This window comes from Gossypium hirsutum, chromosome D13, assembly GCF_007990345.1.
Source record: "Gossypium hirsutum isolate 1008001.06 chromosome D13, Gossypium_hirsutum_v2.1, whole genome shotgun sequence".
NCBI classification, from domain to species: Eukaryota; Viridiplantae; Streptophyta; class Magnoliopsida; order Malvales; family Malvaceae; genus Gossypium; species Gossypium hirsutum.
In genome coordinates this window covers 44,994,656-45,015,696 of record NC_053449.1, presented here as the reverse complement: position 1 = coordinate 45,015,696, position 21,041 = coordinate 44,994,656, and the positions used below count along the sequence as shown (strand labels likewise).

General features: G+C 34.5%; 3 protein-coding genes across 4 annotated transcripts; all 3 read left to right on the top strand.

Moving 5' to 3' along the window:
* Nucleotides 1–1,150: 1,150 nt before the first annotated feature.
* Nucleotides 1,151–3,944, top strand: LOC107895132 (style cell-cycle inhibitor 1-A). Its single transcript, XM_016820365.2, has 4 exons — nucleotides 1,151–1,300; nucleotides 1,507–1,632; nucleotides 2,546–2,601; nucleotides 3,555–3,944. The coding sequence occupies exons 1-4, from the start codon at nucleotides 1,234–1,236 to the stop codon at nucleotides 3,786–3,788; spliced, it is 483 nt and encodes a 160-aa protein (XP_016675854.2). The 5' UTR covers nucleotides 1,151–1,233; the 3' UTR covers nucleotides 3,789–3,944.
* A 653-nt stretch (nucleotides 3,945–4,597) lies between these two features.
* On the top strand, nucleotides 4,598–7,411 carry LOC107895129 (pentatricopeptide repeat-containing protein At3g24000, mitochondrial). Its single transcript, XM_041110271.1, has one exon. The coding sequence runs from the start codon at nucleotides 4,598–4,600 to the stop codon at nucleotides 7,409–7,411; it is 2,814 nt and encodes a 937-aa protein (XP_040966205.1).
* Nucleotides 7,412–11,074: 3,663 nt separating this feature from the next.
* Nucleotides 11,075–17,842, top strand: LOC107895131 (DEAD-box ATP-dependent RNA helicase 10). 2 transcript variants are annotated; one of them, XM_041110272.1, is made up of 14 exons: nucleotides 11,075–11,213; nucleotides 12,605–12,763; nucleotides 12,855–13,002; nucleotides 13,099–13,168; nucleotides 13,397–13,459; nucleotides 14,140–14,214; nucleotides 14,635–14,754; nucleotides 15,323–15,364; nucleotides 15,457–15,531; nucleotides 16,308–16,454; nucleotides 16,621–16,758; nucleotides 16,898–17,009; nucleotides 17,104–17,192; nucleotides 17,474–17,842. In XM_041110272.1, the coding sequence occupies exons 1-14, from the start codon at nucleotides 11,195–11,197 to the stop codon at nucleotides 17,588–17,590; spliced, it is 1,374 nt and encodes a 457-aa protein (XP_040966206.1). In that variant the 5' UTR covers nucleotides 11,075–11,194; the 3' UTR covers nucleotides 17,591–17,842. The 2 variants fall into 2 exon arrangements, with proteins under 2 accessions (XP_040966206.1, XP_040966207.1); XM_041110273.1 differs by lacking the exon at nucleotides 11,075–11,213 and adding an exon at nucleotides 12,386–12,476.
* Nucleotides 17,843–21,041: the final 3,199 nt, after the last annotated feature.

Below are 21,041 nucleotides of genomic sequence, written 5' to 3'. Positions count from 1 at the left end.
AACATTTGACAACAAACTCAATAACATCCTTCTTCATACTGGGCTACCAATACAAACTCCTAAAATCTTGTCACATCTTGTTATCAACCATATGTAGCGGAAAGAAACCACTATGAGCTTCACGGATAATCATATGCTTCAACTCCTCATCTTTCAGACACAAATCCTACCATGGAAATGCAAACATTTTTCAATATCAATATCAATATCACTTGGACCATCTTGCTCAATCTGTTTATTTCTTGCTAACTGTTAGAGTTATGTGAGCTGAATCTCGTTACTTGTTAAAGAAAAAAAAAATAGAGAGACGAAATAGGGGGATCTGTAGGGGAGAAAAACCAAAGGCCAAACCATGCCGCACAAATTGAATCCGTATAGGACTATACTTCTTCTATTAGACATTAATTATAACATGGTTTTTTTAACCCTTAAAATAGGAGTAGTCAGAACTCCTCTTGTGTTATTGATTTTTCAACATTAGTGAATTTATCCTCCTCTGCCCATGGTTTTTCCCAATAAGGGTTATCCATGTAAAATCTATATGTTCTTATTTTTCTTTCTTATTGCTTTGCGATCATTCTTATTGCCATTATCAACATCAAGTATAACACTAACATCTTTTTATTAATCAATTGCTTATCTCGAAACATCTCAATCCAAGTCAGCTTCACTTGGAGTTTAGCTAAAATACTATCATTATTACCCAACTCCAAACGTGCAAACATAACGCTCAAATCAATCAAATACTTCCTACTAAAAGCATTGACAACATTGTTAGCCTTCTCTTGATTATAATCAATCACACAATCGTAGTCCTTAATTAGCGCAATCTAACATCATGGTCTCAAGTTCAAATGATGTGCAAAAAAGGTCTATGTGACAAATAATGACAAATACTTATTAAAATGTTTATACATATATTAATTTTGATTAAAATGTTAAAATTGATGGTTAGATGTTAATTTTTTTTTTGGTTCAAATCTCTTATATGTAGATTTTTATTGATTTATAAAAATAAATTTTTAATAATTTTCAATTGAGTTGAGAAGTAATTGAGGATTGGCACATCCCAATCAAAAGTCTATTAGGAGAGATGTATGATTTGGTGGTACAAAGATTTATTATGAAAATACCATTATAGCACAAGGGTATTTTAGTCATTATGAAAATTTTAAATTTTCTATTGGCTTGTGTAGAACAGAAAGAAAGAAGGGGAAAAAAATCTGAAGAGAAATGGGAAGCGATAGGAAGGAAAAGAGAAGCAAGAAACGATCAAATTATTGTTCTTCTGGTTCTGAAGGTCGCCTTCAATTTTCTAATTCTCAACAATAATTCATTTTTTTCTATTTTTGATTTAAAAAATTGGACAAAAACGTTAGAACCCTAATTGGAACTGCTTAGAGTTTCAAGTAAGATTGATTCAAAATTAAATTAGCTTGATGAAATTTTTCTTTTTTTTTTTTAACTTTTTAGTCTGGTAATACTTGGTTTGCTGTAAAAATACAGATGAAGGAAGGGATAAAAGGCAAAGGAGAGGCGAAGAAGAGGAAGAGGAGAGGAAAAGCAGGAAGAAGAATGATAAGAAAGAGAAAAGGAAAGACAAGAAATCTCACAAGCACTCTTCTCATAAAGGTTTTAATTTTAAGTTTATAAGTTAAATATTATTTCTCCTTTCTATTTTGTTTTTAATTTATTGAATCTTTGTTGGGCATTGTGTTTAGGAGTCAAAAGTTGGAAGAATTGGGTTATATGCATTTGTTAACTTAAAATTTTACAATTTTAAGAACAGTGAAGGCCTCCTTAGGAGGGGGAAGTTGAACGGACAATATGTATTCAATTGTGAATGGAGATGTTTATATGTCTGTTTTAATTAGCTCTAGCAGCTGTTTTTATTTGATATGTCGTTTGGTTCAATTTTATGCCTTTATGATCGTAGGATTTATGGGGACTATTTGTAATGAGAGTGGTAGTTATCCTGTGGCATTTGTAAAAATTTCTAATCCGATTGAAATAGTGATACACTTGCAAGTACACGCTACAGTCGGTCACCAAAATCGCTTCTTAAAACTTCATTCTGGAAGTCGTTGATGTAATAACTATATTAACACTTTATATGGCTTAGGTTGATCTTCTCACCTGATCTTTACATGCTTTTTGGTCTATGCTCATGCTAAATGTTGAATAACATATGATTAGTGAACTAGATGTTAATTTTTTGTTAGATTCATGACTTGAAGTGTAAGTTGACTATGAGAGACCACCATGGTAATATTATTCCAGTGACTGAATTTGAAGGAGAGTTTTACTTGAATAAATATTATAGTTGCATATTAAGTTATAAAATTCTGATAAATTTATTGTCTGAGAATTGTATTGAATATCCAACTACATCTCTTTATTAACATCTAAAGGCTGATATGTTCTGTTTGTTGAATTTCTTAATACCAATTTTTTGGGATCATACTAAAAACTTCAATTTCAGCATTGCTTGTGTTCTGCATTTTGCAAATTAGTTATGACACGTTGATTTATTTGCTTGACTCAGAGAAAAAGTCGAAGGAAAAGCACAAAAGTAAACATCATAAAGGTGACCGCCACTCGGTGAGTCCTCTTGTTCTGCTTTGTAGAAGTCAACCTTGATATTTATAAGATTGTAAGTCATAGTTTCCTTTAATTGTTGCACCAAAGAATTAAGTTACTTCTTAAGGCACATGATGTGAAATTGGAAGCAGAATGCAATCTGTATAATTTGGCCATATTGGTGTAATAGTTCATAGTTAATTTGGGGGAGGGGGCCCTTCTTTTGTTCGGTTTTCCGAAACAAGGGCCATAATTCTCTTTTAAAGCATTGAGAACTCTGATGAACCGCTCTTGAGGAATACTAAAAACACAGTTTCTAGGAACTGTAAGTAGAAGGAATTCAGGTTGGGCTGCTATATGACTTAATACGTATACCTTCTTTTGTGTTGGAATGGTGGATACTTCAAAATCAGCTCAGACACTAGATGTCTTATTACTACTGTTTTGTCATGTATGTTTTAAGTTCATACTTTCCCCAGTAAATAGAAAAGCATATTTTCCTAAGGGAGGCAGAGATGAATTGCAGTCCTGTCTACAGTATTTTATTTATTGAGATAGCTCTGTAATGCAGTCTGTATTTTGCTTTGTTATGTTTCATTTAACACACTTTGCATCTTCGTTACATTGGTCTTAAGTGTTTATATAGTTTAACTTGTTGTACAAGAATGGTATAATTATCCAACACATACCTTTAATTATTCACAAAAAGCAATAAATTATCAACTTGTGGTTAAGATTTTCATCTAACTTTTCCACTCTTATAAATTGAATGCATGGGGAAAGGCTATTAAATATGAAACCATACAGTGTTAAGTTCAACTGTCCGAAATCTTAGAATGACAACCGGACACACTTTTGCTTATATATCATTTGCCTGCCTACGAAGTTGGTGGTAGTTGTGTGGGAATAACATTTAAAATGAGGTTTTCCATGAAATTTATAATTTTCTGATGTTCTTATCTCTATTCCTGCAGAAACATGGGTTCCAAGAGCTATCCAATGATGACTATTTTTCAAAGAATAATGAGTTTGCTACATGGCTGAAAGAAGAGAAACGTGTGTTTTTCTCTGATCTTTCATCCGAGTCTGCTCGGGATTTATTTGCAGACTTTGTTAAAGACTGGAATAACCAGAAACTCGGATCTCAATACTATGAAGGCATTGCAAGTGGACCACGGACTGCACATAACTGGAAAATCAAACTGTAGGAAGGGAGAGAGAACCTTCTGCAGCTTGATCCCTACTTTCTTTTTTCTTGTTTGCACTCCTTTTATATGTACTGATTTGCAGTATTAGTATGGGATAAATGTTGTAACTTGCGGTGTGCATTTGCAGCAATTGAAATATATTTGTTGTTTTGCTCATTGTTCTTCCATGGAAACTGAGTATGGCAAAGAAATTATTTTAAGCCACATTGCTTAGCTCTTTTATCAATCTTCGGGCTTTGCTCTAAAATATACTTGGGCGATGTTCAAATTGACTTGCTGCAATTTCAAACCCAGTTCTTGGATTGGACTGAGCTCAACTTCAATGAAATTAAATCAATATTACATTCCTAAATACTTACTATAATAATATTCCCATTTAGTCAAATGTATTAATAAACTGAAGTTCAAAGCCTTTAGCCTCCAAGTCCAATCCAGCGAACTTGACCTTTGTTTCTCCGCTTTTGTTCCATAACGAATACCAATAACCAGAGCTGGCTATTTACCGCAGAAACCTTCTCAAATCCAAACTCCCATTACTCCACACTGCTTTACATAACCCTCCTTCCCGAACCCTGAACCAATTTCATTCTATCTCCTCTATTCGATGCCCAGAAAAAGAAGACGACGACGAAAAACCGGGAAACTATTCCACCATTTCCCTCTCAAACCACCCTAACCCCGATATCTCTTGTTTCTACCGAAAGGGTTTCTCTCAAATCACCCATGAAACCACTGGCAAAGCCTTACATGCACTTTGCATCAAGGGCTTAATCCCTTTAAGCTTATTTCTGACAAATACTTTGATTTACATGTACTCAAGGTTTGCTCTTGTTGATTGCGCTCGTTACCTGTTCGATCAATTGTCTGTTAGAAATGCTGCTTCTTGGAACACTATGATGTCGGGGCTTGTTCGCTTTGGTTTATATGGGGACGTAATGCTTTTGTTTCGTGAAACGCAGAATTTTAGTGTTAGGCCTTCTGGGTTTCTTGTTTCGAGCTTGATAGCTGCTTGTGATAGGTCGGGTTGTATGTTCGGTGAAGGAATTCAAGTTCATGGTTTTGCTATTAAAGTTGGTTTGTTATATGATGTGTTTGTGGGAAGCTGTTTATTGCATTTTTATGGAGCTTACAAGAGAGTTTTTGATGCTCAAAGGATCTTTGAGGAGATGCCTGAGAGGAATGTAGTTTCTTGGACTTCATTGATGTTTGGATATTTAGATAATGGAGATTTCGAGAATGTTATGTATTTATATCAGGAAATGAGGAAAGAGGAGATTAGTTGTAATGAGAACACATTTGCGACTGTGATAGCTGCTTGTTCTTCGCTTGAAGATGAATTATTGGGTCTTAAAGTTCTTGCTCATGTTGTAAAATCTGGTTTTGAAACTAAAGTATCTGTTGCTAACTCTCTTATAAATATGCTTGGTAGTTTAGGGAGTCTAAAAGAGGCCTATTATGTTTTTAGTCACATGGATGAACGTGACACAATCTCTTGGAACTCAATAATTTCTGCACATGTTCAGAATGGACTTTTTGGAGAATCAATGAGGTTCTTTCATTTTATGCGTCATGTTCATAAGAAAATAAATTCTACTACTCTTGCAACTCTGCTTTCGGTCTGCAGCTCTGTGGATAATTTAAAATGGGGAAAAGGAATTCACAGTCTAGTCATTAAGTTGGGACTGGATTCAAATGTTTGTACATGCAATTCACTTTTAGGTATGTATTCTGAGGGTGGAAGGTTGGATGATGCAGAATTTGTCTTTAAAGAAATGCCAGAGAGGGATTTAATTTCTTGGAATTCCATGATGACCTGCTATGTTAGAGGTGGGAGGAGCCTGGATGTCTTAAAATTATTGAACGAAATGCTTCAAATGAAAAAAGCTATTAACTATGTGACTTTTATGAGTGCATTGGCAGCTTGCTCAAACTCTGAGTGTATTGCTGAAGGAAAGATTGTGCATGCTCTTGTAATTCTTTCAGGTCTGCATGAGAACTTGGCTGTTGGAAATGCATCTATTACAATGTATGCAAAGTCTGGTCCAATGGTTGAAGCAAAAAAGGTTTTCCAGATGATGCCAAAGCGAAATCAAGTAACTTGGAATGCTCTTATTGGTGGCCTTGCAGAGAATGAAGAACCTGATGAAGCAGTAAAAGCCTTTCAGTTGATGAGAGAAGAAGGAATAAAAGCAGACTACATTACATTGTCAAATGTTCTGGGTGCTTGCTTGACCCCTGATGACTTATTGAAACATGGGTTGCCCATTCATGCACATATTGTCTTAACAGGATTTGAATCAAATAGTTATGTGCAGAATTCTCTTATCACAATGTATGCCAAGTGTGGTGATCTCCAATCAAGCGAATGCATCTTTGATGGATTGCTCAATAAGAACACAATCTCATGGAATGCAATTATTGCTGCAAATGCTCATCATGGTCTTGAGGAAGAGGTCCTAAAATGTATTGTAAAGATGAAAAATGCTGGTATAGATTTAGATCAATTTAGCTTCTCTGAAGGTCTTGCTGCTGCAGCTAAGTTGGCTGTTTTGGAGGAGGGCCAACAACTCCACTGTTTGGCAGTCAAACATGGACTGGACTTGGATCCTTTTGTTACGAATGCTGCAATGGATATGTACGGAAAATGTGCAGAAATGGATGACATGCTAAGAATACTTCCCCAACCACTCAATAGATCACGATTATCATGGAACATACTGATATCAGCTTTTGCCAGACATGGCTATTTCCAGAAGGCGAGAGAAACTTTCAATGAAATGCTAGAAATGGGGCTGAAGCCTGACCATGTTACCTTTGTCTCTCTTCTTTCTGCTTGCAGTCACCGGGGCCTGGTGGAGGAAGGTCTTACGTATTATGCTGCAATGAGCAAAGAGTTTAATGTCCCACCAGGAATAAAGCATTGTGTATGTATAATTGATCTTCTTGGACGATCAGGAAGGCTTATTGAGGCTGAAACTTTTATCAATGAAATGCCTGTCCCACCCGATGCCCTTGTCTGGCGAACCTTGTTGGCTTCATGTAAAATCCATGGCAATTTGGAACTTGGGAAGAAAGCTGCAGAACATCTTTTTAAATTAGATCCATCAGATGAATCAGCTTATGTTCTATATTCTAATATTTGTGCAACTACTGGAAAATGGGGTGCCGTAGAGGATGTAAGGAGACAAATGGGGTCATATAACATAAAGAAGAAACCTGCGTGCAGTTGGGTGAAGTTGAGGGACCAGGTGGTTTTGTTTGGAATGGGGGACCAAACGCATCCTCAGACCAGTGAAATATATGCAAAGTTGGGAGAGCTTAGAAAGTTGATTAAAGAAGCAGGTTATGTTCCTGACACTAGCTTTGCTTTGCAAGATACGGATGAAGAACAAAAGGAGCATAATCTTTGGAACCACAGTGAGAGACTTGCCCTTTCATTTGGATTAATTAATACTCCAAATGGTTCAACTATTAAAGTTTTCAAGAACCTTCGTGTTTGTGGTGATTGCCATTCTGTTTACAAGTTTGTCAGTGGAATAATAAGGAGAAAAATTATTTTAAGGGATCCATACCGGTTCCACCATTTTAGTGGTGGCCAATGTTCTTGTTGTGACTACTGGTGAAAATGGATATTTGTGAGCTGAAGCAGGATCTTACGACAGGAATAGCAAGTAAGGCGCTGTTGGTGTATAGGATATAGGTATAGATCTGTCATTGATTTTGGACAACCGAAAGCCTAGCAACCTAATCTATCCAACTTGAAGGTACTGATAAAATCTCAATTATTCAGTGCAATGAGATCTTGATGTGAAGCTTCTTCATGCTTTCTTGTTTAATGAGTTTCTATTTCTTGATGTTGAAATTTTTTTTTTTTTTTTGTTACTTGGTTGAAAGGATATTATTAATAAAAGAACAATAAATTTTCAATATTGAATTGTAAGCTTCTGTTGGTCATTTTATGAGATTCAAGTGATTGTGGTTTCCTAATATATCATGTAGTTTTAAGTACATTGCCATTTTGTAAAGGTGGGATTTTGAAGCCAAAGAAAAGAGAGGTTGATGGTTAGGGTGTTAAGCTACTCTTTCTATGCATGATCACTATCTCACCCTACATGATTTAGATCATCATGTACATAAATGATATATGTATCTGCACTTGTAGGCAAGTGCATGCACACACTCTCGCATTTAGTAGGTACAGTCAGAAGAGAACTGGTCTAGGAAGGTGTTTATGTAATTCATTTGGTTCATTACTCTGTTTAAAGTTGGAGAACACATGCGTGTTGGAAGGAAGACACCAGTTAAGAGAGCATTGTAGAATTATTGAAATTAAAGAAGTACATTGTTCATAAATTTTACCCCCCGAAAAACAAGAAAAGATCTTGACTTCAATATTAAGTCTGTCATGGGAGATCAGTATAGGAATATGCTACAAATAATTGAGGGATTAGAATACTTGCAATCCTGTGGGTGAAGCTATTACAAATTGAATTATGATGAATTCATTTTGGCCATTGTTTGATTAATTATTTGAGAATTGTAGTCAATCCAATTATGCATTTGAAAAGCATCTCGTCCTCAAAATATTTTTTCTCTGCAGGTTATATATATATATAAAAATTAGAATAGTGAGTAGGCTGAAAGTAATAAATTATTTTTTGGATCTTATGCGGCACTGACTGCAATTTCAAATTCAAAGGTGGGGAGGGGGGAGCATCTGCCTGGTAGTTACTTCCTTTTTAGTATTTATAGAAGATTCTATTCAGTTTAGATAGTTATACACACATATACTACAATAAGTTCCCTCACAAATTTGTTTCATTGAATCTTGGCTTCCGGAAATGTTGATGTATTAATTTAACTGTACTACGTATTAATTGGTATTGGTGACTTTGGGGTTTGAGTACACTCAGATTCTTTCTCTATTTGAAAAATGGAGAATATATGATTATTTCCAGTTATCAGTTGAGATTATGAATTGATCAGTTGAAACTAAAATATAAATAAGCTATTTATCAATTTTAAATATTTGTTGGTTTAGGAATTCAAATGTAAGTCTATGGTGAGACACTCACAGCAGCACATTCTCTTCCATATGAAGGATTATTTTGTTGATTTATTCCTGTGAATTGTATGGTTAAATGTTTATGATAGAATTATTTTGTGGGAGAACTGTTATGATTATCCAACCTGGCTTTGCATTGCATTTGGTCCATGACTCAGTATATTCTGTTTGTTGAATGCCTTATTTACTTTATCATGCACCAATAATTGGAGGATATGCATTGAATATTTGGTAAACTTTAGCAATGTTCTTTTCTAACTGCTTGAGAATTGCAGTTGGTCTGAATTGCTTCTCTCCTGCGTTTTGCAAAATAGATATATCACATTGATGCCCTTTGGTTGACTCAGATAAGAAGTCAAATCAGAAGCACAAAAGGCAAACATCAGAAAGGTGATCATCTTAGTGAGTACAGCATTACAGAATTAAACCTTTGTGTATATCAAATTTTAGTTCTAAGTCATATTACTGCCCAGATTTTTTGTTTTGTTTTTTGGTAAATTAAGGATTCTGATGAACATCTGGACTTAGGATCATATTTCATTCTTGAGAATCTGAATAACACAAATATTATGAATACTCAAATGCGTAGTATGGCTGTAGACCATTTTGCATGCACCAGTGGTAGACGCTCTACCAACAGACTACTCAGTCATTGCACCTGTGAATCAATTGCTTGCCTACTTGTTTTCGACTTTTTGCATGAAAGTGAAGCTTGATGTTTTTAAAAAGAAGCTTGATGTTTTTTATTTCATTTCCTTAAAAGCATGTATTCCGAGACCTGGCTGACAGAAGAGTTTCTCTCTTATGTTTCTTCGGGTCCAAACAAGAATTATTCTAGACTTCGTTGAAGACTAGAATTTCTTTTATTATTTTGAAAAATGAATTTATGAGAAAATCATTTCACTGCAAATAAAATACTAACAAATATTTTTAATTATTTTTACCTCTTATATATATATAAAAAATAATATACATTAAACAGTGAGATTTGATATATTTTGTAAAAATCTAAATAAATCTTCGGTTTGAGCCAACAAGCTTTAAGTTGAAGTAATAACAATAATACCAGCTAAGCTACCAGTTAACTATTATTAATTCAAATAGTAATTTTCTCATATATTTCCTAAACTATTCATACACCTCCCAAACTAATTAAATTGAAGGATATTATGCCTTTTAAATGTGTTCAAACTTTACTACCTTCAAGTTGTAATAGCAATGGTACCAACCTCCATGAGCTAATAATCGATCAGCCATGCTATCATGATTTAAATTTAGAGCACCATATTTAAGAACATTATAAGCTTAAAGTATTCAAATATTAATTTCATACCACCAGCTATCTCTCTGCTTCTTTCTTTTTTCCTTCTTATTGCCCTCTCTTCACCATTGCATCATCGTTCTGAATCTTGTGCTCTTTTCGTCTACCTACTTCTCCCAACCAATCATAAACGATCATATATTTTTTTTATCAGCTCTCTCAAGGTTCCCGTAATCTTTTTCTCATAGCAGAAACTTGATTTGGTTTACTTGATGTTGATTTTTTAACTGATTTTAATTCCTTGTCTTCAGATTTTTTTGGTAACTGTAAAATTTTCTGCTTTAGGAGAAACAGATGACTTTTAGATTTTTATCATTTGTATTCTTTTAGAAACATGAACGTAATGAGAAAAAAGAGTTAGAAGGCTTGCGGGATCCATATGCTTAGCGTTCTGGTGGACTTTGTTTTCTATGGTAGGTTTTTAGGTGAATTTAGTGTTTTTTAGAAATCAAAATTTAGATGAATGGGTTTTAGTGTAGGATATGAGATTTAGGGTTGGCATCTGGTAGGAAATAATTTTTGTTCGTAGTATGAAAATAGTCCATGATTGAACACAATGACTAAGCTTTACTTCATGTGATTCTGTCATCCTCTCTTTGTATGTTCATGGACGGTTGGAACAATTTCTGATTTTCTGTGGGTCACTTTTTATATGGTGCTTTATGAATTGTTTGAAAAATTGTCAAATCATGAGTTGTGAAGACTTTCTTTCTTCTTCGCTTGTACTTTAAAACATTTTTTTTTATTGGATGGATGCTTAGTGATTGGTGTTATGTTCCTAGACTACAAGATACACAGAAGGGTGAAGCTGAGAAACAAGCATCAGCTGCTGTTCTGTTCCAGCCCATGTAGTGGCTTCTTCATCTAGGAAAGCCACTTTCCTCGAAGACTTGAAGGATGACATTGATGGGTTCATTAACGCATCGACGGATGAACACAAAACTTTTGCTTTAAGAAGACTATCCAAGAGATGTTTGGAATATCAAAAGTTGTAGCAGAAAGGAATGTTCTTCCCCTTAGATGAGTGTAGAAGTAAATGGTTAGACCCTGTTTTTAGCTTGCACTCTAGGCAAAAACAAGTCTTAGTACCTTTTTTTCTCTCCTTTTACATGGTGTTGAACCAAAATAATTCTATCAATACCATCTCCGTTAAATACGTCTTCTTTATAGGAAATTCTTCTTTGGTTGGAAATCTAGCTGATAAAAAGAAGATAATCTGCTTATCTCATGGCATTGAGGTAAATTTATCGATGTTAATGTTAATATTCATGAGTTAGCAACGAATTAGACGCATGCACCATAACCCAAGATCGCTATGGACATTGGCCACTGTTACAACGAGCAAGACATGATAACAACGAGCCACGGTTGGTGCTAGAGGTGCTCATGGGCCGGGCGGCCCGGCTCGGCCCGACGGTTCGCCCGAAATATGGGAGGGTTTGGGTAAAAATATAGGCTTGAAATATGGGCTTGGGTAAAAAAACGAGGCCCGTTTAAAAAACGGGCTGGGCCTCAGGCACTATTTTTTGACCTGGGCCCGGCCCGGCCTGATATAATAAATATATTTATTTTTTTTTAATTTTTAAATATTTTTTACATACTTTTTTAATTTTTTTAATTTTAAAATATTTTAAAATATTTTTTTTTAATTTTTAAAATTTTTAAAATAAAAATGGGCCGGGCCGGGTCGAGCTTGGGCTTATGATTTTTTTCCCGGGCCGTGCCTGGGCAAAATCTTAAGCCCATATTTCGGGTCGGGCCGAAATATTTTTATGGGCTCAGCCCGAACCTGGCCTGGCCCAACCCATGAGCACCTCTAGTTGGTGCCTTGGATAATGATTACATAAAAATATGTTTATTACATAAAAAGTACAAATACTAAAATATCAAATTAAAGACGATTAAAAACTTGGTGCTCTAAATTTAAGCTTATAATATTCTTAAATATATTAAGCTTAAAAAATTGGTTGCCTAGAAACTATAAAAAAATTAGTTACTTAAAAATAAAAGATGATTAAATTTAAAAATTAATTTGAAAATTATAAAAGATAAAAATATGTTTATTTATGTATTAAAAATTTTAAATCTTTAAAGTAATTTAATTAAAGTTAAGTTATAGAAAATAATCAAGTATAAAATAATAGTTTTTTAATTTTAACATGGACATGTAACTTAAAAGTATAGGATTAAATTTTAAATTTTAAATTTTAAATTTTGTTAAAATACAGGGAGCTCTGGCATATTTACTCCTATTTTAATTTTTCTGAAACCCTAAACTTATGTTGCTCGCTCTGCCTCCGCAGTAAGCATCGTTGTCGGCTTTTATTTGATTTTGTTGTGCTTTCTAGCCTACTGCTTCTTACTTTGTCATATTCATACTCCCTCTCCCTCTCTGTTTTCTTTATTGAGAAGATTTTTTTTAAATTACAGCACTGCTGTTTGAAACAAACATGGCTGAGGAAGAGAAGGAAGAGATGAAGTCGTTCAAAGATTTAGGTTTATGCGAGGAATTAGTGGAAGCCTGCGACAGTTTAGGTTGGAAAAATCCTACCAAAATCCAAGTAGAAGCCATTCCACATGCTCTCGAAGGTTTCGCCGCCTTTTCTTTTAATTTTTTTGTTTGATTAAATTCTTTTTGTTCTTTTTCTAAATAGAATTCGTGTGTATTTTCGTATTGAAGGGAAGGATTTGATTGGGCTTGCCCAAACGGGTTCCGGTAAAACGGGGGCGTTTGCTCTTCCCATACTTCATGCGCTTTTGGAAAGCCATTCGAAACAAGGATATAAATCCGCGCCTGTGTTTTTTGCTTTGGTGCTTTCCCCAACACGGTCTGATATTAAACAAGTTACTTAATATCGTTCTTAAAAGTATTTTTGTCTTGTTGAATATTGTTTGGTTTAATCATTATTATTATTTTGTTGCAGGGAGCTTGCAATCCAAATTGCTGAACAGTTTGAAGCTTTAGGATCTGGGATTAGTTTAAAATGTGCTGTGGTAGGTTTCCCGTTAAACTATATCCGATTGTTAACAAGATGGTTACTTTTAAATGATTTTTATTTGCTGTCTAATAGGATTGAGATTTCATTGGACTGGTTTTTAGTTTATGCTTTACATTCTAAAGTATGGCGGTTGTTTGCTGGCTTCAAAAATTTTGTCTTAATTTTTTCTCATCATAAATGAACTTATTTGGATTGCTTGAATTGTGGTTCTTAATTTTGAAAGCTTGTTGGAGGGGTGGACATAATGCAACAACAAATTGCCCTTGGGAAGCGGCCACACATTATTGTAAGTTCATTTGTTCTTCCCCTGACATATTATCTAGAACTTTTAAGTAACTTTTGGGTAAAGGATCTAGGTTGGTTGACCTGTGTATAAAACTTGATTGCTATTAGAAAGCAGCAGATAACAGTTAGATAAATTGATTGCAATATATGAGTGTTGAGTTGTTGATGCCTTCTCTAAGTTGTTTATTTTCTAAGATGCAGTAACAGAGATTACACTACATTGTATCTAGTATACTTATGCTTGATCTATGGCCATCATAGTCCTCTTCTTTAATCGTGATATATTGGTTGACTGCACTATATGAATGAATTTCCCTTGTATGATACTGATGTCATCTAGGTTAGCAAGGATGCCTAGTTTCTTTATGATACACTTCTAAAGAATTAGGGCAAGGGCTATGTACCTTAGGTTTTGGTATTTCTCTGAATTTATTTAGACCACATGTGTCTTGGTGTTTACTTTGATGGAAAGAACCTGTTTAGAGATAATAAGATATTTTTTAATGATAGTAACCTTCCTTAAAGGTAAAACATTAAGAGAAAAGTGTCAGTATGCAGCTGGTTTTTAAGTTGCTATCAATTTTTAGGACACACACAGACAATTGATGTGGAAATAGGTATCTAAGAACACAGAATACATCTGAATCTCTTTTTTATAAATGATTGAAATTTGCACTGTAGGTTGGAACACCTGGACGCCTTGTGGATCACCTAACCAATACTAAAGGTTTTTCTCTTCGTATGCTAAAATATTTGGTAAGAAATTCTTCTATCTCTGCCTTTTTTATTTAATATTCATGGTCACATTTTAGTTTGAAAGAGGATTTTGTTTTTAAAATGACTCATTCTTATTTTATGAAAGTTTTGTTATTCTTTTTCCACCCTTTTTCTTGAGGCATCCCTTTGTCTTTTGTCTTTTAGCTTAAATAAATCTATTGTATTATGTGTCTTGCTCGTTCTGTTAAATAAATTTTCCATTGTTGAACTGCCAAATTTTACTTGTTAAATTTTGCCTTCATGATATGAATGCCAATGTCTCTTGACATCCATGTTAGAGTTGTTGCTTGATATAATTGGAGTGAATGAGTATTAAACCACCTACCTTGTAACTTGCATTTCTTGTTGACCGATTGTTATGTATATATTGTTGAAATAATATCTGCATGTATTTGATAGGTCCTAGACGAGGCAGATAGGTTGCTGAATGAGGATTTTGAGAAAGCACTTGACGATATTTTGAATGTTATTCCTCGGGATAGGCACACGTATTTGTTTTCAGCAACCATGACCAAAAAGGTATGTGGGGGAAAACAAACATTTTACATATTATATAAGAAATATGTCCATATACTATCTTGAACGTTGTTCCTCGTGGTAGGCACATGTTTGTTTTCTGTGACCATGACCAGAAAAGGTATAACTGGGAAACAAATATTTTATGTATTCTGTAAGAAACATGTCCATATGCTATTTTCTGTTTCACATTGGAAGTGGATTAAAACTACAAAAAAAGAGAATTTTAAGATCTCTGTAGCTGAATCTTGTAATCAATGGCTTAGTTTGATCTCGGTTATTGTTAGTTAATACCTTTGCAAAAGGAAGGAATTAGTGCATTGGCTGCTCTTTACTGCTGCAGTACTTGTATGCATATGATTTCTTATTAGGACCTAAAAATTATCTAATATATTATACCATGTGGCTATGGATGTTTTTGTTTTTCTCTCCTCGTGTTGCCTTATTTAGTCTGCCATTAGGGAACAGTATTTTCACAATTTGATCTGATCTTTACATTATGGATATTCTTTATTTATTAATGGAAGTTTGACTACAATGTTGATTTTATACTACAATGTTGATTTTATAGGTGAAGAAGCTGCAAAGGGCATGTCTGAGAAATCCTGTGAAGGTTGGTAATGCTATTCAAGCAAAAATTTTCTGCGATCTCCCTATCTAATTTTAATTTTCTCAAGACTTTCAGTTTGTTCTTTTCCTTTTTAGATTGAAGCTGCCTCAAAATATTCTACTGTTGACACATTGAAGCAGCAATACCGGTTTATACCTGCGAAGTACAAGGTTGCTTAATCTTCTTAGATTAAAATTCTTCTTCAAAGATAAGAACTATAATGGTTTTGTGCTGAAATTCTATCTTTGAGAGAGATAAACTTACTGAAAAAGATTGAGTGAACTTTTTAGTCCATGTTATACTAGATGCACTTGATTTTAGTCATAAATTTCGTTGAGTTTGTTTAAGTAATATGAAAATAATATATAATAACTTGAGTTGGTAGTGAATGTGTCATAGGTCTAGCACACCTTGTCACCCCAGAGTGGTGTGCAAGAAATCTTTCTGGAACCTTCTAAACTTATCCTGCAGCTAAAGGACCCATGATTTGTGTGATTCAATTCTCGTATCTTAAAACTTTTACATCTTAGTGCCATAGCTTGAACTAAATTTCACATCCTTTTCCTTTTTGGACTCTTGATAGCTGTATTCAGCTGTCATCAGTTCCTGGAAACTGACATGTTAAATATTAATATTAGCACCAGACCCCAGTTTGAGCAAACATAGGTCATCATATAAGCTCGGCCTGAGAATCTTTGGCAGACTTGAAAGGATGAAGTCTCAAATAGTGCTAGTAGTTATGAGTGTTCCGTTCCACATGCTTTGAGGTTGAATAATGAATTTATTCTTTTTGTAGTTGGAACTAGATAGTAATCTATTCGTGATAATTCTTTTCTGTTAGTTCTATAAATGGATGAAGCACAAAAGATCTCTACATTGTTGCTTTTTTGTTCCTAGAAATCTAAATGCATTTATTTTTATATATATATTTTTGCTTTGCTTGTAGGATTGCTATCTTGTTTATATTTTGACTGAGATGTCTGGATGTACATCTATGGTTTTCACTCGAACTTGTGATGCAACTCGCCTTTTGGCTTTTATTCTTCGGAATCTTAATATAAGGGCCATTCCCATTAGCGGTCAAATGACTCAGGTATCTTTTTATTTCAATGATATACTAGTTCATAATTTATGCTTTTGCTCTACAATTGCAGATTGCAACCCACCCCACCCACAACCCCCCCACCCAAAAAAAAAAAATAACAGTTTTGTTTTTTTAATCATAACTTGTGGACTTTGCCAACATATTGTATTTACAGGCAAAGAGGCTAGGAGCCTTGAATAAGTTCAAGTCTGGGGAGTGTAATGTTCTTGTCTGCACTGACGTTGCTAGTAGAGGACTTGACATTCCATCTGTCGATATGGTTATTAATTATGATATCCCTACAAACTCTAAGGTCAGTTTTTGCATATTCTAGACCTTGAAAAAGCATGCATTCTGTTATCCTACAAATGATCTGGGTTTTAAAAGGATAAAGTGCACAACAATTGTGGTATTCTTTGCTGCCTTTTTTGGCTCATTTTTTGTGGGTACAGGATTACATCCATCGTGTGGGTAGAACAGCTCGTGCTGGAAGATCTGGTGTTGCTATCTCACTAGTCAACCAGTATGAGCTGGAGTGGTATCTTCAGATAGAAAAGCTTATTGGTATGCCACAGTTGCTAAACTTATTGCTAGGATGTTAGTTGATGAGTAGCTTGTCCAACAGAGTAACCTTTTTGTTTTTTTCTCTCTATTCCAGGCAAAAAGTTACCCGAGTATCCTGCTCAAGAAGAGGAAGTCTTGCAATACTTAGAAAGTGTCACAGAAGCCAAGAGGCTATCACAGATGGTAACCCAAGTTTCTTTTAGCTGTCTATATTTTCATATTTGATTTGAAAGTAAAATGTGATTTATATTATATTCCATGTTTGATAATGTTCCATACTTAATTTTATTTCATCCCGAAGAGTTGCTTAAATTGCATGTAGAATGTCTTCCTTGTAATGGATTCATCTAATCGCTTGTATTTCTTGTTCTATAGTATTTTCATTTTGCTGTTTATTTGAAATTTCAGAGCATTTTTGTGAACTCTTTCTTGGTTGACAATTTTCTTTTTTTCCAACACTGCAGAAACTTAAAGAAATTGGAGGCACAAAAAAGAGGAGGGGCGGAGATGATGATGATGAGGATATAGAGAGATATCTAGGCGTCAAAGCCAAGTCCTCCAAGAAAGTTAAGAGAAAATGAGATTACCTGCTTGTTATGTTATCTTTTTGTCTCCATCTACCTACTTGTTCCACATTTCTAACTAATTTGTTAGGTTCAGGGTAGCTTAAATTTTGATCTGAGTAATTTAGCTTTATTAAGGAAAATGAAAACTGGAAAGAGAATGAGGGAAGAAGTCTTCTTATGGGGAAGTGATTGTACAAAACTCGGATGAAGGAAAAGAAATACATTTGTATTTGTTATTGTTATAAAATTTAATTTTTAGCCGTCTCATTCCCTATCCTCAATTAATAATAAAAAAAGAAACCTGTTTTACTTGCAATATATTACATCTCTAACATAGAGGGATATCAAAATGAGATGCATGATGATGTGGGCACGGGCATTAGTCTTGTTTGGAATTGTAATAATGTAAGGCTGGTTTGGAATTGTCCTTCATTTGGTTGCCTGAGCTTATATCTTATTTTGTTTGTATTTCGATCAAGCCTGATGAGCAATTTGAAGTTGCAGTTTCTGTTGGTGTTTTGTGAGTTGAGGGAACAGAACAATAAAAAATAGAGAGAAAAGCAAAGGAAATACTTAGCAGATTTGACCTGCTATCAAATTGTTATCATCATCCTCATTCCACACCTATTACAATATATATGTGTAGTGCTTGCAAAATAATCAATAAATCCCACTAAATCACATTGAAAATGCAAAAATAAAATTTGTACACATTGATTAGGTAAATTAGTGACTAAAAACATACATCAAATCAATATCAACTTTGCTTGCTTTAACAAGTAATTTCAAACAAGCAGGCTAAACAAAACATCGATATCAGCATATATAAACCCCACTTGCACTTCAACTTGGGGTTCACTAAGAAACTTAACAGCTCACACTTTGATGTGCTCGCAACTTGGGTTGAGTTCACATCTTTGATGAGCTCGTGTCTTTGGTTGAGCTCATATCTTTTGAATGAGCTCGCAAGTGTAGAGCTCAGACTTATATGAGCTTGCAGCTTCAAGTGAGCTCGTGGCTCTGCAAGTTAAGTTCGTCATTGTAGGAATGGCCACTTCGCAATAATCTTCTTAGGCTATAATGCTGCGAACTCCAATATCATGTCTTAGCCTCTCGAACCTCAACTTTTCAAGAGGTTTTATGAGAATTTTAGCAAGTTGAACATCTAAACTATAATGAACCGGCTTTACTTCATTTGATTGCTTAACCTCTCTAACAATATGATATTTGATCTTGAAGTGTTTTGTTTAGTCATGGAAGACATGATTCTTTACAATTGCAACAGTAGATTGATTGTCACGATATATCTTTGTTGCTATCACTTGCTTAAGATTTAAATCAAACATAAACTTTTTTAGCCTAAGTGCTTGGCTTACAGCTGCAGCTGCTATGATGTACTCAGCTTTAGTGGTTGATTGTGCAACAGTTTCTTGCTTCGTTGAGAGAAAAACATAGAAAACAATTAAATATCATTTCTCAAGAATCCATAAAACATGGAATTATTCTAAGTCCTAAGAAAATAGAACTATAAAAAACAGAAATAGAATTCTTAGGATTAAAATTATCTTCAGATGGTCTTAAACTACAAGATCATATTATAGTAAAAATAAAAGAATTTCCTGAAAACATTGAAGATAAAAAGCAGCTTCAACAATTTTTAGAAATTATTAATTACGGAAGAAACTTCTTTCCTAACTTATCTAAAAAAATACGTAAGTTATATGAAAAATTAAAAAAGGATAATCATTCTATTTGGTCTAAAAAAGACTCAGAAACTATACAGAATCTAAAAATGAAATAAATTAAATTGAAGAGGTACCTTGAAGTGCTCTTCATATCTTCAACAGAACCAGCCCAATTATTGTCTGTGAAACCAGTCAACTCAGCTCTTTTTCCTTCACATATTCAACTCTGTAACTCAGGGTTCCTTTGACATACTTGAGAACTCTCGTCGCGGCTTTAAAATGAACCACATTGCCAAAGTGCATAAACATCGAAAGTAGACTAACATAAAACATAATATTTGGCCTCGATGTTGTCAAATAAAGCGAATATCTTATAAGGCTCCTGTAACTGCTTTTATCAACTCTTTCAAATTCACCATGGCTTGAGAGTTTTTCACCTTGAGCAATGGGTGTCCTGCTAGCTTTCAATTTTCCATACAAAATTTGTTCAAGATATTCAAGGCAAAGCTTTTTTTGACTAATTAAGATACCTTGATCTGACTGAAACACTTCTAGACTAAGAAAATAAGTCATGTATTTAAGATTAGATATTTCAAATTCAACTCGCATCTGTTTCTTGAACTCTGACAGATTTCCACCATTTCCAGTTATCAGCATATCATCAACATACAATGACACTATTAGCAAAGTCTCATTCCCTTCTTTCTTCACATACAAAGTGGGTTCACTGATGTTCCTTTCAAATCCTAAGCTCGCTAGATGCTCGTCAACTCTCTCATGCTAAGCTTCCAGAGCTTGTTTCAAGCCATACAAAACTTTCTTCAGCTTGTATACCATATGCTTTTCACCACCAGCTACAAATCCTTATGGTTATTCAACATAAACTTCTTCCTTCAAAATACCATTGAGGAATGCAGAATTTACATCAAGCTAATGTATTTTCCACCCCTTCTGAGCTGTCATAGTCAGTAACAGCCTGATGGTGTCTAGTTTGGCTACTGGTGTAAAGGTTTCAGCATTTTTAACACCATATTGTTGACTAAATCTTTTTGCAACTAGTCTGGCTTTGAGCCTATTTACTAAACCATTAACATTTAACTTGGTTCTGTAGACCCATTTCACACTAATGACCTTCTTGCGAACTGGTCTATTAACCAACTTTTAAGTCTCATTCTTCTTGATCATGGCTATCTTAGCTTCCATAGTTTCTATCTAGCCATTTTCTTTTGTTGCCTCTTCATATCTCGTAGGCTCTAGCACGAAAACATTACATCTCTCATATACTTTAGATATAAGCCTAGTGCCTCTGAATGGTATGTCATCAAAACAATCAGCATGTTGGTTTTGAACTTCATCAGTTCGCACATTCAATTCAATATGACTCTGTTCAACCATTTCTGCTTTTGTAGCTTCCCAATTCCACAAAGCTTCCTCACTGAACTTAATAGCAAGAATAAGTGCATAGCACAAGTAACCAAAGATCTTCAAGTGTGACCCTGATGGCTTGAATCTGAATCATCCTTTAAAAGGTGTCATATCCTTCACAGATTTTGTTGGCATCTGTTGAGCAAATAAATAGAGGTGTTCGCAGCTTCAGCCCGTAGCTTGTTTGGTAGCTTCTTCTCAAACAACAAACATCTTGACATATCTATAATGTTCTATTCTTTCTTTCACATACACCATTTTGTTAAGGAGTGTATATGTTTGTCAACTGATGCTCGATCCCAGCATTTTCATAAAACTTTTGAAACTTCTTAGAAGTGTATTCGGTCCAATTATCT